The 15,759-nt window shown below is 43.0% G+C and overlaps 1 protein-coding gene across 1 annotated transcript in view; it reads right to left on the bottom strand.

Moving 5' to 3' along the window:
- Positions 1-7,041: 7,041 nt before the first annotated feature.
- The window catches only part of KLRG2 (killer cell lectin like receptor G2), a 31,966-nt gene continuing 23,248 nt past the window's right edge, over positions 7,042-15,759 (bottom strand). The window contains exons 4-5 of the mRNA XM_036758528.1: positions 7,852-7,955; positions 7,042-7,312 (exon numbers count right to left, since the gene is read on the bottom strand). Of these exons, the coding sequence (XP_036614423.1) occupies positions 7,189-7,312; positions 7,852-7,955 (228 nt within the window). The 3' untranslated portion in view covers positions 7,042-7,188. The remainder of the gene's footprint in view (positions 7,313-7,851; positions 7,956-15,759) is intronic.

The raw sequence follows: 15,759 nt of genomic DNA, 5'->3' as shown, positions 1-15,759 counted from the left end.
TCACACTGGGTGTCCCATACTCATCTCAAACTCAGAGATCCAAATAGAACTCCCATCCTAAATCTTTCCCTCTTCTGAATTGACCTGCTGTGGCCAAGGGCTGCTATCCTCTCAGTCACCTGGGCATGCAACCTCGGTGTCATCCTCAGCTCTTCTATCTCACCCCAAGCATCCAATCTGTTTCCAAATCTTGTTTCTAGGGTCAGCAAGGTGACGCAGTGAGTAGAGCACCGGCCCTGGAGTCAGGAGGACCTGAGTTCAAATCCTACCTCAGACACTTGATACATTTACTAGTTGTGTGACTTTGGGCCCATCACTTAACCCCAATTGCCCTGCCTTCCCCTCTCCAAAAAACAACAGCAACAAAAAAGGCAAATCTTGTTTCTACCATCACAAGGTCTCTAGTTTGCATCTCTCCTCTCCATTTAGATATCCCCCACCCTCCTTCAGCCTTTCAGTGCTTCTCACCTGGAATACTGCAATAACCTTCTAACTCATTTCCCTGCCTCACTTCTCCCCATTCCAATCCATCCTCCACTCAGCAGCCAAGGTGACTTTCCTCAAGCGTAGGTCTCATGTTTGCCACAATCTCCAGCTCCCTCTTACTGCCAGGATCTCATTTGGCATTTAAAGCACTTCATAACATGGCCCCTTCTTCCCTTTCCAGTCTTCTTACGCTTTATTCTATTCTCCTCCATATGATCCAGCTACATTTGTCTACTTGAAACCCCTCACACATGATACTGTATACCTTTACCCTTCCTGTCCCCCATCCCTGGAATGGAGCCTTTACCCTCCTAGCTTCCACCGTCTGCAAAAGGCTTGTCCTGGTTTACACTCCACCTCCATTCCCTAGCCACTAATGTCTTGGGGATTACCTTCCACCTACTCTGCACATATCTTGTATATGCCTAATTATTTATCTTTTGCCTCTCCCGTTAGAATATAAGCTCCTTGAGGGCAGGGAACTGTTTTTGCCTTTATTTTTATTCCCAAGTACTTAGCACAGTGCCAGACACATAGTAAACATTTAATAAATGCTTGTTGAGTGACTTCGTAGTTTGGCCAAGGGCCAATCATTTATTCTGGGTGTTTGGAAGTTCTGCCTTAAGGTGTATGTCCTTTGTGACTACACATTCCCTTTACTATGCTTCCCACTATTTGTACTTTCTGATCATTATTCTTTCCTTCTTGAATGGGTCCTAGAGAGCCTCTTTGTCCTCAGTCTATCAGAGCTACCACAATGTCACTACCATTCCTCGACTGTGCTATATCTCGTCATCTTATTCCCTCCATATTGCTGCCGTCCAACATGTGTTGCTTGGCTGTCCTGCTCTTTTTCCTTTCCATAGTCTCAGCCTCCTTTCCAAGTCTTCTTCCTCTTCCCCTTCCTTTTCTTGGCCTCAAGAACATCCTTCATCCCCCTGGTCTGTGTTGAGGACACTCCTCCCACCTCTCTCTCGATGCTCTTTCCAGGGTCCTTAAATTACTCTGCCATCATCACCTGGCCCAATGACGTCCCGGTCACCATACAATATCTTATACATGGCTTCATAGTACATATTTAAGTTGTATTAGCAATGACTTTTGACCTCTACATTTCACAAATAACCCTAGAGCCTTTCTAATGGATCATCCTGAGATTCACAGTCCCTCATGGGGAGAGGACAATGCCCCCTGTCTGGTCACCCTGCCACCACATGGAAAAGTGCCCTCATGTTGGCTTGAGGTAATAATAGCTAGCATTTAGATAATTCTTTGCATGTTATCTTATTTGACCATCACAAGAACGCTGTGAAGTTGGTGCGGTTACTATCCTATTTTACAGATGAAGAAACTGAGGCAAACATAAAGTGACTTGCCTAGAACAGCTCAAATCCATTTACGTAAGACTCTCCTCACTGGCAGAGATTGATTATGCCATACCTTATGCCTGTGTGAGGTGTAGAGAACTTGAGAGAGCAGAGAGATTCTGATCTTTTGGCTTCCAGCTTCAGGAAAGAAGATAATGGAGTCCCAGATTCTCTTCAGGTCCCTGAACAGAGAGAAAGACTCTGGGAAGACACCCAACATGTAGAGGAGCTGCCACCTTGGTCAGATCCCTATTCTCAGCTTACCTGCACTAGAGACTTGAGGAATTTCTCCCTGGGTGAGATCAGGGACCCTATTGGTTGAGCTGAGATAGCTGGCTCCCAGTGGGATAGCTTATTCAGTCTGTATATTGTCTGGTATATTCGCATCTGTATGTCTTTTCTGATTTCTATTTGCTATTGGCTTGAATAAATAAATTTGTTTGCTATATGCTGTGTGTGTGTGTGTGTGTGTGTGTGTATTCTTTGCAGAACTGGCATTTGATGAAAAGGAAGTGAAGCTAATTAGGGAATAGGATCAGGAGTGCACCCTGAATGTAAAGATTATCTCTTCTAAACTAACATTTGGGGAGATGGGATAGATATAATTTTAGCCTGGTTCTCCCTGTCTCCGAGGAGAGCAGAGTGGCCAGATCTGTCTCTATTCCATCTTCTGCTCTGAGGCTGGTTAGTTTAGCTGACGAAAATATTGCAAATGATTCTTGGCAGAATCAGTTGGCCAATCACCTCTCAGACAAGAAGGGAACTTCTTGCACCAAATGCCAAAGGCAACTTAATCATCTCCCCAAATCATTTGGAGGACCCCCTTGATGATCCTCTAGTCCAACCCCCTAATTTCATACTAAGAAGATGAGGCTGAGAGATGATAAAGAGATACCATCTAAGTCCACGTGAGATCAAAACAATCGATTCAGCACAAAAAACAGTCAAGAAGTGGTTTGATGTCATGTATATGAAATAATGGGCTGAAGTTTTCACTTTTCATCCGACTGTTGTGCTATCAATACTTTCCACCCTGTTCCATTCCAGACTTACAATACTGAGAGAAAAGAGGAGGGAAGTGGAATGAATGAAAGAGAATGATGCCAATTCCCTCCCTACCCTCTAAATGTCGTCATCCACATATATCTCAAATCCCCAATGTAGGACCTATTCATTTTCAAATGGGCCAGTATTTTTGCTAATTAGAAAATTAGAAGGGACTTAATCCAGTAAAAAGGAAAAATATAAATTAGGACTTAAAAAACATTACCATCAAACTTACGCAATAAAAAAAAAAACACCACCATCCAAAACACAAGTTAATAACATTGCTTTGACTTTTTTAGTTCAATGCAGATATTTTAAAATTAACTACAGGCTTTAACTCATTAATTCAATAAAAAGTATTTTACAATTCACTATTTTTAACTCAATAACAATGCTTTCCTGGGTAGGGCAGCACTGCACCTCATTGCAGAGGAGAGAAAGGAAGAAGTTGGTCTGGAAGAGATAAACTAGGGGAGTCCGTTAAGGTTCAGAACACGCTTACATTGAAATCTTCTGTCATAGAGACAGCCTTGGCTACTCCAAAGCCACTGGTAACATTCACGCTCTAGCAGACACAACCAACCTAGAAAGCCTTAGCATACAGCCCTACTGACAGATTGTATCTGTGGCTCATCACTTAATTGACTGTTGGATTATTTCAGCGACAACAACACTCTCAAACTAAGTTCTAAATGAGTTGTAGGCTACTTTGATGAAGGAAAAGCCCACATGAATGAAACGATGCAGAGACTTCAAGGCATCCATATCCAAAAAGGGACGTCAATCCACTATACCATACAGGTGGGTAATAGTCCCTGCCTCCCTGTACCAAGGGAGTATTTGGTCAGAGCTGGCAAAACTCCATAGTGCAGACTCCAACCAGATTAAAATTTAAATGGGAAATGTTTAACAAAATGTTAATGTTGTTCCTCCTTTGTTCTCAAAAGAGGACCAATGGTGGAGTGATGTCTTGACTTGCACACGTTAAGATTTAAGTGAGGCAGAGCTTTGAAAAGTCATCAGCCTCACTCTCGCCTCCACAGTCATCAAAATCCAGTGGCAAGACAAGGGTCAAGATGACTGGCAATGTCCCAGGATGCAGTGGGTGACCTTGGCCCGTTTAGCAAAATAAATAAAAATACCCAGTCACTACAGTCTACCACAGAGTGGGCTCAACTGTAAAACCAAACTTTTCCACGTGTAAAGGAATTTCACAATACAGAATTGAGGTGTGCCTCTTGAATAAGGAATCAGATTTTCATGTGTGGCTGGTGGAAACTCACCTCCTTACTTTAGTATCACACCTCCAGTATCAGAAATAAGTCACAAAAAGAGTCTCATGTTACTCAATTTTCAAAGGCTTAAAAAGCCCTAAGTAATTCCCCTATTGTCAGGGCCACTAGGCCTTGAGTTATATAGTTCTTCTGGTTACGCCCATCCTAGGTGGAGCTAATACTTTTAATTCCCTTTTTGTCTTAGAAGCTACACACTCTTTGTTGACTGGACCTGGCTACACCCCTTCTGCCTCGTGGCAGAGAACACACTTTGAAGCCACCCCATCACCAATTCAATTAGGTGCCCTAGGAATACCGATTTGTCTTCATCTGGACCCAAACTTCACCACCAAGCACCAAAATATCAAAAAGTTTCAGGGACGCAGATTTTGGCTCAATGTAAGGAAAAATTTACCGGCACTTAGAGGTTTTTAATGATGGGATGAGCTGCCTTGGAGGTCTTTGAAGGCATCTACCTATTGGGCATATTATCAAAGGGATTTGAGGTCACAAAGGAACCTCATGCTCCTCTAACGCTGAGACTGTAAATTCTGTAGTAATTTTCTAGCCCCAGCATAGTGGGTCTTGGTTGCTGGTAAAGAGTTGGGGGTGGGATGATGAAAGCAGAGAGAACCTGGTCACTTCCCAGGAAGTTAAACAATGGTTAGACAAAGACTGAAGGAGGGAAATGAGAGTCAAATTAGTAGGATACAAGAAGAAGGAGTCTTTTAAAAAATATTTGTAGGTAAAAAACCTGATTGATAGTAAACGCTTTACAGAGAAATGAAAATTTGTGATTTGGAAGTACTGATCTCAAAGCATTGGAGCAGGGGTGGAAGAGTAAGTGAAGGAAGCCTTCAATCATCCAATCAACAAGCATTTTATTAAGTGCCAACTATGTGGCAGCACTGGAAATACAAAGACAAAAATGAAACGGTCCCTGCCCTCAAGGAACTTACAGTCTATTAGGGAAAAACATGTACACATATACGGAAATGCAAAATATGTATATACAGATACAGTAAACAAAATAATTCCCAGGACACTTAACAGCTGAGAGGAGCTAGGGATTCTAAGGGGCCTAAGTGAGGAGAAAGTGCATTCCAGGCATGAGGGGACAAGCTATGCAAAGATATGGAAGCTGAAGATCTAGAATGTCATGTATGGAGAATAGCAAGTGGTCCATTTTGGTTTGAACAGAGAGTGTGTGTAGAAGAATGAAATATAAAAAAAAAATCTGGAAATATAGGATTTATCAGATTGTGAAGGGGCTTTGAACACCAAACAGAGAAGTTTACACCTTATCCTTGAGGCAGTAGGGAGTCCCTGGAGCTTTCTGAGCAGGAGAGTGCCATGATCAGACCTCTCCCTTAGGAATATCACTTTGGCAACTATGTGGAAGATATATTGTAGAGGGGAGAAACAGGAGTCAGGGAGACCAATTAGATGTAAAGAGGGTGGTGGCCACAAGAGTGCAGAGAAACGGATGGTGTCAGGAAGTGTTGTGGAGATAGAAACAAGACTTGGCCACTCATTCCATGGTGGTAAGGGGGAGTAAGAAATCATAGATGATTTGGAGGTTATGATCTCCATGGAAGGATGGTGGTACCCACAGTAGAAATAAGAAAGTTCTCTTTCAGCTCTCATAAGCATCTCTCATTTCCCCATCGTGTCATCCAGCTACCTCTTATGCTGTATGTCTCCTCTGCCCCACCTCTTTATAGCATCCTGAAGTTTAGAGGCTGCCACATACAAGTTGCTGAATAGAGAACCTGACCTTGAAAGAAAGCCCCAAGCAACTTAACCCGAATCTGGTTTAGCCCACAACACAGGAATAAAGTCCTAGTCAGAGTAATTGGGGTTAGCACCTAATTCGTGAATTTACAGAGGTGGAAGGGACCTCAGATATCATCTAGTTCTACCCAGCCCCCTGCCTTTTTTTTTTTTTTTACAGAGTAAGAAACTGAGTCCTAGAGAGGTCAATGAACTTGCCCAAAGTCACCCAGCTAATAAAATTCCAGGGGGAGGGCTTGAAGCCACGTCTCCTAATTTGTTAAAGCCAATGCAACTTCAACTACACACTGGCTTTCAGTTGCAGAATTAGAAGAGAAAAAAGGACACATTTTAGTGAAAGGAGCAAGAAGCAGAGAGAGGGAAAAGGAGTTGTTTTTTTTTTTTGAAGTAGATCTTTAATGGTTTTAAGAAGTAAGAACCTATAATGGCAAAAGTTTTACAGGATGATAAAATTTTCCCCATGATGAGAATCACTGCTCTGGAGATTGCCTCCAGCGCCTACCCTTTAGATCTGTTCCAAGGAAAATTGTACCTGGTTATCCTGGTCTCCTTCCCAGTTACCTTGGTTTCTAACAAACACCCTTTTATGTGTTGACAGTTTCATCATTTTCTACAGCCCACCTGAGGTTGTGCTCTCTTTCCTCAACTGGGTTTAGAATTCATTTGTAACACCTGCCGACTTGAACTATAATGCCTAACAGTGTAGTCAGCCATTATAACTAGAGGTCACTGTACAAAGCAATTTAGGCATTATCTGTTGTTCAGTGTACTGTAATGAAAACTGGCAGTTCAGTCACTATAGGAATTTGGCTTCTTAATTCTCCTTATCCCTTGGTAAAATAAAGGGAATGTGTATGTATATGATATTGGGGATGAGGGGAGCAGGAGCCAGAAATGCCAACTGGCCACTGACTGAGCAAAGTTCAGAGGCTGGATTAAAATTAGGGTGAAGATTCCACAGGCTACAAACCAGTTTTCTTTCTTTCTTTCTCCCACAAGACAGGGTCCTCTTGGCTGAGGATGGAGGTCTACTACCTGAGTTTTCTGTGAATGATTTGTGTTTTTCAGGGTTTGTCTCTGGGCCCAAGGCCAAGGTTTCACAGAAATATCTTTACTGAGAAACCATAACCTCCTCGGTACACAACGTGCCCTGGTCCAGGTAACAGCACGATGCCTTCCTGGCTCACTTCTTGTGGATTCGGACTTGAAGAGTGAGCAGATCACTTGGCCTCCCTGACACAGATCCAGGGTCTAGAGGAGGCACATTCTAAAGCTTTGAGCTTCCCTTCTCCCAAGCCCCCACAGTTCTGGTTCTGAAGGCTGTCTTCATCTTCCTCTGGGAGCCTAGGAAGAGAAAAAAGAATAAAGGAGGATAAGGTGATGAGGATAGGTGTCCCTTCCTTTCCATCCCTCGGATGCAGGAACTCTTCCAGGAAGTCTTCCCCAATATCCCACCCCGGTGAAATCCAGTCACTTATTCACTCTGCATCCCCTAGTACCCAAGTATTCTTTTTTACACAGGGCTGGTCTGTTTGTTGCTCTGTAAGCAGTATTAACTCATTCCAGGGGTGTGGCATCACAACAGGCTCCATCAGAGAAGAAAATGAGTGAAAAGTCTGGGAGTAAAGGGCTCTTCTGACCCCTCCCAACACCCAGATACTCTGGAATGGTGACAGGAGGATCAGCCCAACACAGTAGAGCTGTGTCACCCATCCAGGGGACAGAGGGCTCAGGACACCCAGAACATCATGTGGCAGGGAAACAGACACCAAGTTATATTGTGTCCATAGCCCTTCTTCCCATGAATGAGGCCACAGCCAGGAGAGAGGAGAGAGGTGCTAGCCCACCCACCCAGGCCATCCAGATCCAATGCACTCACTCACAGCTGGGGGGGCAATGGAGCCCCATTGATCCAGTGCCACCCTTCAGAGCCTCGATGTAGACCCACCCAATATAACCTGTGGGTCTGGTATCTGCTTAGGAAGTCCTAAGGGAGAAAAAAAATACAAATGTTGCTTCACTCTGAGGTCTGAGAGACAGCCCATCCAGCACCCCTTATCTAAATATTCCTCTACATTCTCCAACACCCCAGACAAGCTAATAAGCTCATGGATCTCCCAAGCCTCCAGACATTTTCTCCTCATTGATTCATTCAACAAACCTTTAATGACTATATGCAAGGCACTCCATTGGGTGCTGGGGCAGGGGAGTGGTGGGGGGGAAGGGAGATAAAGATGATTAAAATATGGTCCCTGACTTCATGAAGCTTATCTAGTTTAACCCTAGAATTTTAGAGATGGCATGAACAAAGAAAGGCAAGGGGGAGCAGATTGGCGAAACAGCAATTTGGGTTAATTTCAAGGTCTTGGCCTTAGAAGCTTGGACTTCAGTCAGTAAGAAATGAATTCTCATTAAGGTCTTTGAGCAAAGGAATGAAAAGAGGAAAATAATGCTTTGGAAAGACTATTCTGGTGGCCAGTGTAAAATGGATTGGAGAAGGAAGATAACCATAGACAGGGAGACCAGCCAGGAAACTACTGCAAAAGTCCAGACATGAGGCAAAATGGGCCAAAGTAGGATCATAGCTCTAGGGCCAGAAGGAATGTGAGAGACCACAAGGCCAATCATTTCCTTTACAGATGAGGAAACTGAGGCTCAGAGTGGTTAAGTGTCTTGTTTAACAGGACACAAACAGTTGGCATCAGAATTGGGATTTTGAATCTGAATCCTCTGACTCCAAAGCTTTCATTAGTGGGAATGGAAGGAAAGAGACAGCTTGGAGAAAGAAGAATCAATAGGACTCGGTAACTGGTCGTGGACAGTGAAGGAAAAGGGAGAGTCTGGGAGACTGGAAAACCAAAGGGACTATTAATAAGGAAGTGAGAGTGATGATGCTGGAGAGCTATCCACCCGGAAATGTTTAGCAGGAAGTTTAAATGTGATTCCAGATATTGGGAGTGAGGACAGGACTCAAGGTCAGAGGGTCTTTAAAGGGGCATGGACTTGAAAGGCATTGGCATAGGAGTCCCAATGGAAGCCACCGGAGTAAGGGAGTAGAGGATATCTCTAAAGGAAGCAACCTACATGGAAAAGGAAAGGGGACCAGGTGCAGAACCTTGCTGGGCCTTCCTGTGCCCACAAGAAAAATTCCTCCAGGAAACTTGCTCTGATTCGTGGTCTTTCTCTGACAACGCATCCCCTACAGCACTGAAGTCTACGCCATAGTAGCATCCCTTCATCTTACATTATTGAGGGGCCACACTAATGACAAACCACTTTTCCCCAGCCTCTCCCCCTAAGCAAGCACTGTTTTTTTTTAATCAGATATCAAGCCTTTTCTACTTTACATATATTTAAAGGACCATGCCCCTCCCTAAGACCTGAGTTCCCATGTAGGAAATGGGAAACAAAGAATGCAAGAGTGGGGGAAGACCATCTTAAGTCATTTCACAGATAAGCAAACAAAACCCTAGAGACCTATGTGCTGTGAAAATATCCAGTCAGCATGGCAAAGTATTTACATGTTTGGTTTGCCTGCAGTCAGTTTGAGGTTTTTTTTTTCTTCTGGAATCCATGACTTCATGATAGGATGGTTAAAAAGCAACAACAAAACTGCCAATAGTTAGTTGTTGTTCTGCAATCGTGTCCAACTCTTTATGACCTTTCTTAGCAAAGATACTGGATTTGATTTGCCATTTCCTTCTCCAGCTCATTTTATAGATGTAGAAACTGAGGCAAAAAGGGGTAAGTGACTTGTCCAGGGTCACACAGCTAATAAGTGTCTGAGGCTGAATTTGAACTTGGGAAGATGAGTCTTCCTGACTCCTGGCTCGGTACTGTATTCACTGTGCCACCTAGCTGCCCAATAGTTAACCTTGGAACTGAATTAGCAAACTGTCACTTTGCCAGGGTCAACAGAACTACTGGGACCTGCTAATAATCGTCAATAAGAACAGTAGCCATTAAGTAACACCTTTAATTAAGAACAGAACTTAATACTTCTATTAACAGAAATGTCAACACAGGCACAATCCATAGACAGCAGTAGCCAGTTGACTGTCAGTAACACAAGGTTAAGAAGCTAGATATTTGGGTTTTTCAAAAAATTAGTATTTTTATCCTGTACTTAAATGCCAAACAAAACAGGTGTTTCCATATACATAGTAGGGTATAGGAAAAAAAAAAGAGGTGTATACATGAAACTTTGGGTCTCTATTAAGTACAGCTTGCTCTTCTTAGGTATATGATAGTTCAGCCTGGAACTTTCAAGTTGTCCTGCTTGTCTATGCTTCTTTTACGAAGGGGCTAAATATTTTGTCAGTTCTTTTCCCAATGCCATGATCTCCCAAAGCAGTCTTGCAAATGAAATGGCTGCTGACTTAAAAGAAGTCAGACAGCAGAACCAAAAGCCAAAAAGGAGCCCCAAAAGCTCCCTTTAGCCTGTCGTTAGTATTCCCTCCTCACTGTATTTTCCTAGAGGGATGGGAAACTCTGGGTGGGAGCACTGGGTGAGGCCAAGGGAGAAAGAACATTGAAAACCTGGGGAGATCAGTGTGTTCTTGGGAGACAATGAATGGGTCAAGAAGTGATTACCAAAAGAAACAGAAAGCTATCTCCTCATCGATGCCAAAGACCCAACTGGTTCGTCTTTGCCAGGAGAGCAGTTAGCTCCGTTGTTTTGTCTCCCTTCTTCCCCTCTGGCAACCCACCCAGCATCCATGGGAAGAGTAAGCTTAAACTTAGACCATGATAGTAGTAAGGCATATGTGTAAGAAATATGTGTGACAGAGGTTTAACTCACACACCCATTGTGGAAGTCCTTCTATCTTTGCAGAGACCTCACACAGAGCCCTTTGTTGGTGGTGTTCATCCTTCTTTCTGCAAGAGGACCAATGATATCAGGAAGGTGAGACCCAGCTTACAAAAGACATCAGTCTTACTCACTCCTCCAGAGTCGTCCAAGTTCAATGTCAAGACACCTAAGTGAACATGTGAGTGCTCTGTCCAAAAGAATATTTTGTAAGATATTTTGGGGTTTGGGGACTAGATTTAAAAAAAATCTTTATTTATCTGCTTATCTATTTGTTTATTTTCAAAAAGCTGGGACAATTTACTTTTTGTCCTTCACAATTTCATTTATGATTTCTTAAAATATAGCTCTGAAAAAACAGGCTTTAAAAAAGCCCATTGGGTTTCAAATCACCCTGGCTTTCATTGAATGGCCAATAACAGCCACAAGCCCAGGGTTCTACAACTCATAGTTTAGAGTTTGAGGGCTTACAATGAGTGTAAATAGCAGTTGTTTTCTATTCCATGCAGAAACTCTAAAGGTCTACTCTCCAGATTGATATTTGGCGATGGTAGATTGGGCCTTCTTTTGTCTCAGTTCTTACCTAGCCCAACTCACCAAATGGGTGTTGCCTTAGACAAACGGAGAATTGGGAAAGACCTTAATTTAGAAATTACAGCTTTGGATGTCTCCAGTTGTCCTGACTTTTGTCTTGCCACTGGCATTGACCCTGGAGGAGAGAGTAAAGTTGATGGTTTTGTACAGCTCTGCTTCACTTAAATCCAGTTCACACTCAAGCCCTCAAGATGTCACTGGTCCTCTTCGAGAACAAAGGACAAACGACAACATGGCAATCCAGAAAGCCCCCCAGAAACCCAGTTCTTCATCCAGATCAGCCACTTACCCTGCCATCCCTAGGAGCCTGAATAAGAAACTTATTTAGATCAGTAATCAAGTATTTAGGGGGTCTAAGGGAGGAAAACTTTACTTGGCTAACTTCCCTCACCTGTAAGAGAAATGATTATTAAATAACTAATTGTTAATGTTGAGGAGACCCAGGATTTTTTCCCTTCCTAGATCCTCATTCTCTACTAGGCCAAGCCACCATGCAAAGGACATTGTTAATGGATGAAATTGTCCAAAACTCCTGGGTACAGCCCTTTAAGTCCTAGGTGGGAGTTGCTGCCCCATCCAACCAGAGAACCTTACAAAGAATTTAATCTAAGGTGAATGGCCCCTGCTGTTCCACTCAGCCAGGTTTGAGCAGAGGTGGACCCTGTTTTGTCTAGAGTGCCCTAGGCAGGGGTAGTCTGGATAAGAAGTAAGTCTCCATCCGAGACTGAGTGATCAGAGTCACATCCTTCAGCCCCTCATTATAATGTTAATTCCCTCATTACTTGTTAACCAATCAGAGTCAATTGCCACCCCCAGGAACACCCACTTTTCTAAGAGCGTACAAGTGGGTTCCAGGAGGGGTCTTTGCCAATTTGAGAGTATCACTGACCCCTTTTATTAATTATTGCTAGCATGATTAATTAGATGATTAATTATCCAGAAACTATGTCTCTTGAACTTTTTATATATCACACCTGCTTCCATCCCAGCCCACCCACCCACCACCATTGTTTTATTATTTTCTCCCTCTAGATTACACTCTACAGCCCCTCCCCAAATCAGCCCTATCTGCATCCATTCCCATTTACCCTCCCCCTACTTCCCCATCCTCCTCTTGGCTGCCTGTGCTCAGACTCCTTCCTCATCCTTAGGGAAAAGTTATGTTTTATGCAAATTATTACCAAGAGAGAGGTGTTTTTCTTTTTTGTTTGTTTGTTTTTAAAGAAACACTTAAAGTAGGGTGTGAATTTCAGGAACTTAATCCACAATTTTCTAACTAAAGTTTCATTCTCTAATAGGTCCTTGGGAAGGATAAATGAAAGACAAGATCACACAAGCAGAAAGGGACAGATGAAAGAGAACAAACCCAAAACTTAAATCCGGTTCCTTTGAGTCCATAGACATGTTCTTGCTGGAGTTCTCTTAAGTTTTATAGCCTTTAAACTCCAATCCAGGGATGGGGAACCTGCAGCCTCGAGGCCACAGGTGGCCCTCTAGGTCCTCAAGTGTGGCCCTTTGACTGAATCCAAACACCTGGATTCAGTCAAAGGGCTGCACTTGAAGGCCTCTGGCCTCAAGGCTGAAGGTTCCCCAACCCTCGAGTAATCTTTAAAAATCTCAGAAGAAAGTATCAGCAGATCCACCTTCCAAGGGGCCCTCACGGACTGACAAAGGAGAAGCATCCGCTCTTCTAGGACTTGCCTGTGGACTTCTGTCTTCGGCTCCTGACCTCAGTGAAGGGCCATACCCTTTCCTTTTTTTAAATCTAAACTCCCTGGGTCTTACATGCACATGGAAGACAGGCTTTATTCACCAAATATTTAATGAGTGCAAACTATACGCAAGGTCCTGACCTGGTCTTTTGGGGGCTACAAAGACCAAAACAACATTGTCCCTACCCTCCTGCAGCTAATAATTGCTTTACCCAGGAGTCTCTGGATCCCTGGAGTTTCTGTTAAAAACTCCCTTGGCAATTGCTCTCATATAACACAACTTTTCCCCAAGGACAAGAAGGGACTTAGAATCTGCAGGAAGCAAATTGGAAAGTGGAGGTGGGGCTGGGGCAGAGCTGAGAAATCGTTTGGGGAGGAATTGGCAAAAAAAAAAAAAAAAAGTAGAATCCACTGGAAGCAGTAACCAGGAGGGATGGCATACTGATTAGGGAAGGGATATATTTGGGAAGGAAGGTAATGTAAAAGCCAAAAGCTATCTATAAAAATAGAATTTTAAAAAGCACTTCTTCTTTCCTGTCTTTTTCCCTCATGCTTTCCTTGGCTCTATCTCTATCTGGGATGGTGTGGTTTAACTTAAGATCTGTCTCTGTCTTTTGGCCTTTCTTTTACCCTTTTATCTCCTTTCTTTGTCTATCTTTTCCTTTACTTGACAATTCAGTGGAACTGAAGTTTGTGGAGTTTCTTTTAAGTATTTGAGATTCTGGATAGAATTTGATGTCCTCGGTTCTTAATTTAAAAAGTGGAACATTTTGTATTTCTCTCCATCAAAAAATCCCAACTTAGACTAAATAAAGACACTTTTTATCTTTCTGTGGTTCTCAATTGATTTTCTTCCCCCCTGAAGAGTTTTGGAATTACTGAACCTTGAGAGGAAGAAAAGGCCTCTCAATTTAGGGTCATTCTAGGACACTAAAAATAAATATGCAAGTATAAATGAAAAAGAAAATGTGCCATAGAAACCAAGTAAATACTGAGGGAAGACAGATTAGCATTGGCCATGGTTGTGTGGGACTAACCAGGGAAAGTTTTCTTATAGAGGAGGTATGCATTTTCAGCTTGAATTTGGAGAGGAAATGACCCAAATTGGTACAAAGGAGATGAAAGGAAGAATCAAGGTGAAAAGAATGGTTTGTGGCAAGACAGGGTTACCAAGAAAAAAGTCTCATGAGTGGTAGGTACTGGACTTGAAGTGAAGAAGGCCTGGGTTCAAATTCTGACTGATACTAGCTCATTTTGTTGTCTACTTGTTCTTGGTAACATTCGACCCTTTGTAACCCCATTTTGGAGTTTTCTTGGCTAAGACACAGGAACGGTTTGCCATTTCCTTCTCCAGCTCATTTGACAGATGAGGAAACTGAGGCAAACAGGGTTAAGTGATTTGCCCAGGGTCATACAGCTAGTAAGTGCCTGAAGCCAGATTTGAACTCAGGTCTTTCTGACTCCAGGTCCACATTCCTCACTCTATCTACAGAGCCATCTAGCTGTCCCTGGGCAAATCACTTAACCTAACACTCAATTTTCTTATTTATGAAATGAAATCTATCTACAGAGCCATCTAGCTGTCCCTGGGCAAATCACTTAACCTAACACTCAATTTTCTTATTTATGAAATGAAATATAATACTTATAATACTGACTTCAGAGGGTTGTAAGGATCAGATGAGAGTTTATGCATAAGGTGCTTTGGAAACCTTAAAGTGCTATTTTACAGCGGACCCAAGAGAACCATATCTGTGACCTGGTCAAGTGGAAAATGGTCAAAAGACTGGGTTTCTAAGCCTTACTCTGCCACTAACTAACAAGTCCTTTGACCTCTCCAGGCCTCAGTTTCTCCATCTGTAAAGTGAAGTGACCAGACTAGGGGCCCTCAAAGTTCTCTTCTAGCTCTGATTCTATGACAGCATAACTTTTACAAAATTAGTTTATTATTAGTTTGGTTAATAGCTGGTAAGAACCACAGCTGTAAGAAGTCAGTGAAGAATCATTTTAGGAATAATAGCAACCCTCGGATACTATTCTGGGGTGTCTGAAGCACTGGGAGACATCTCTGGCTAGATTGCACCAAAAGCTTCTTTCACTATATAGTCTCACAGAGATGTCAGACAAAAGAGTAAAAGCTTTTCCACTCACGTAGGAAGGTTTTCTGAGCCTTCCTTTGTCGCTGTTGGTGATTAAGAATATCAGTCTGGAACGTCTCATTGGTTCTAGATCAGTAAGCATACATAGATGTAATCTCGCTGCTCTTAGGCCCGTCCAGTTCCATGTTTTCATAAACTACTTGGATAAAGATATGCAATAAAGACTTCATCAATTTTCAGGCGGCGCAAAGCAACTAGCAGACGAGATGGCAGCCTGAAAGGCAAGCTGGCTGCACAACTCCCACACCCCTATTCCAACAAAACCCTGATCAAGACTCCTAAGAGAAACTATTGTGACATCTTTCAGCTCAAACGCCAGCCAGAAGCCCGCAGGCAGGTAGGTATTCAGCAAGGGGGCTCCTCCAGCAAAGTCAGTGAGATGCATACGTGTAGCCTGTAAGCTGTGTCAGCAAGAGTAGAGGACTCTGTTGGGAAAGCCCTGTTATAGTCAGAAAGCCCCTAGGCTGGGGACCTTGCTCCTGAGAAGCAACAGCAGGCAGGGATCAGCTGCAGCCC

The sequence above is a fragment of the Trichosurus vulpecula genome, chromosome 5 (genome assembly GCF_011100635.1).
Source record: "Trichosurus vulpecula isolate mTriVul1 chromosome 5, mTriVul1.pri, whole genome shotgun sequence".
NCBI classification, from domain to species: domain Eukaryota; kingdom Metazoa; phylum Chordata; class Mammalia; order Diprotodontia; family Phalangeridae; genus Trichosurus; species Trichosurus vulpecula.
Note: the sequence above shows the minus strand (reverse complement) of the source record. Positions and strands in the feature narration are given on the sequence as shown.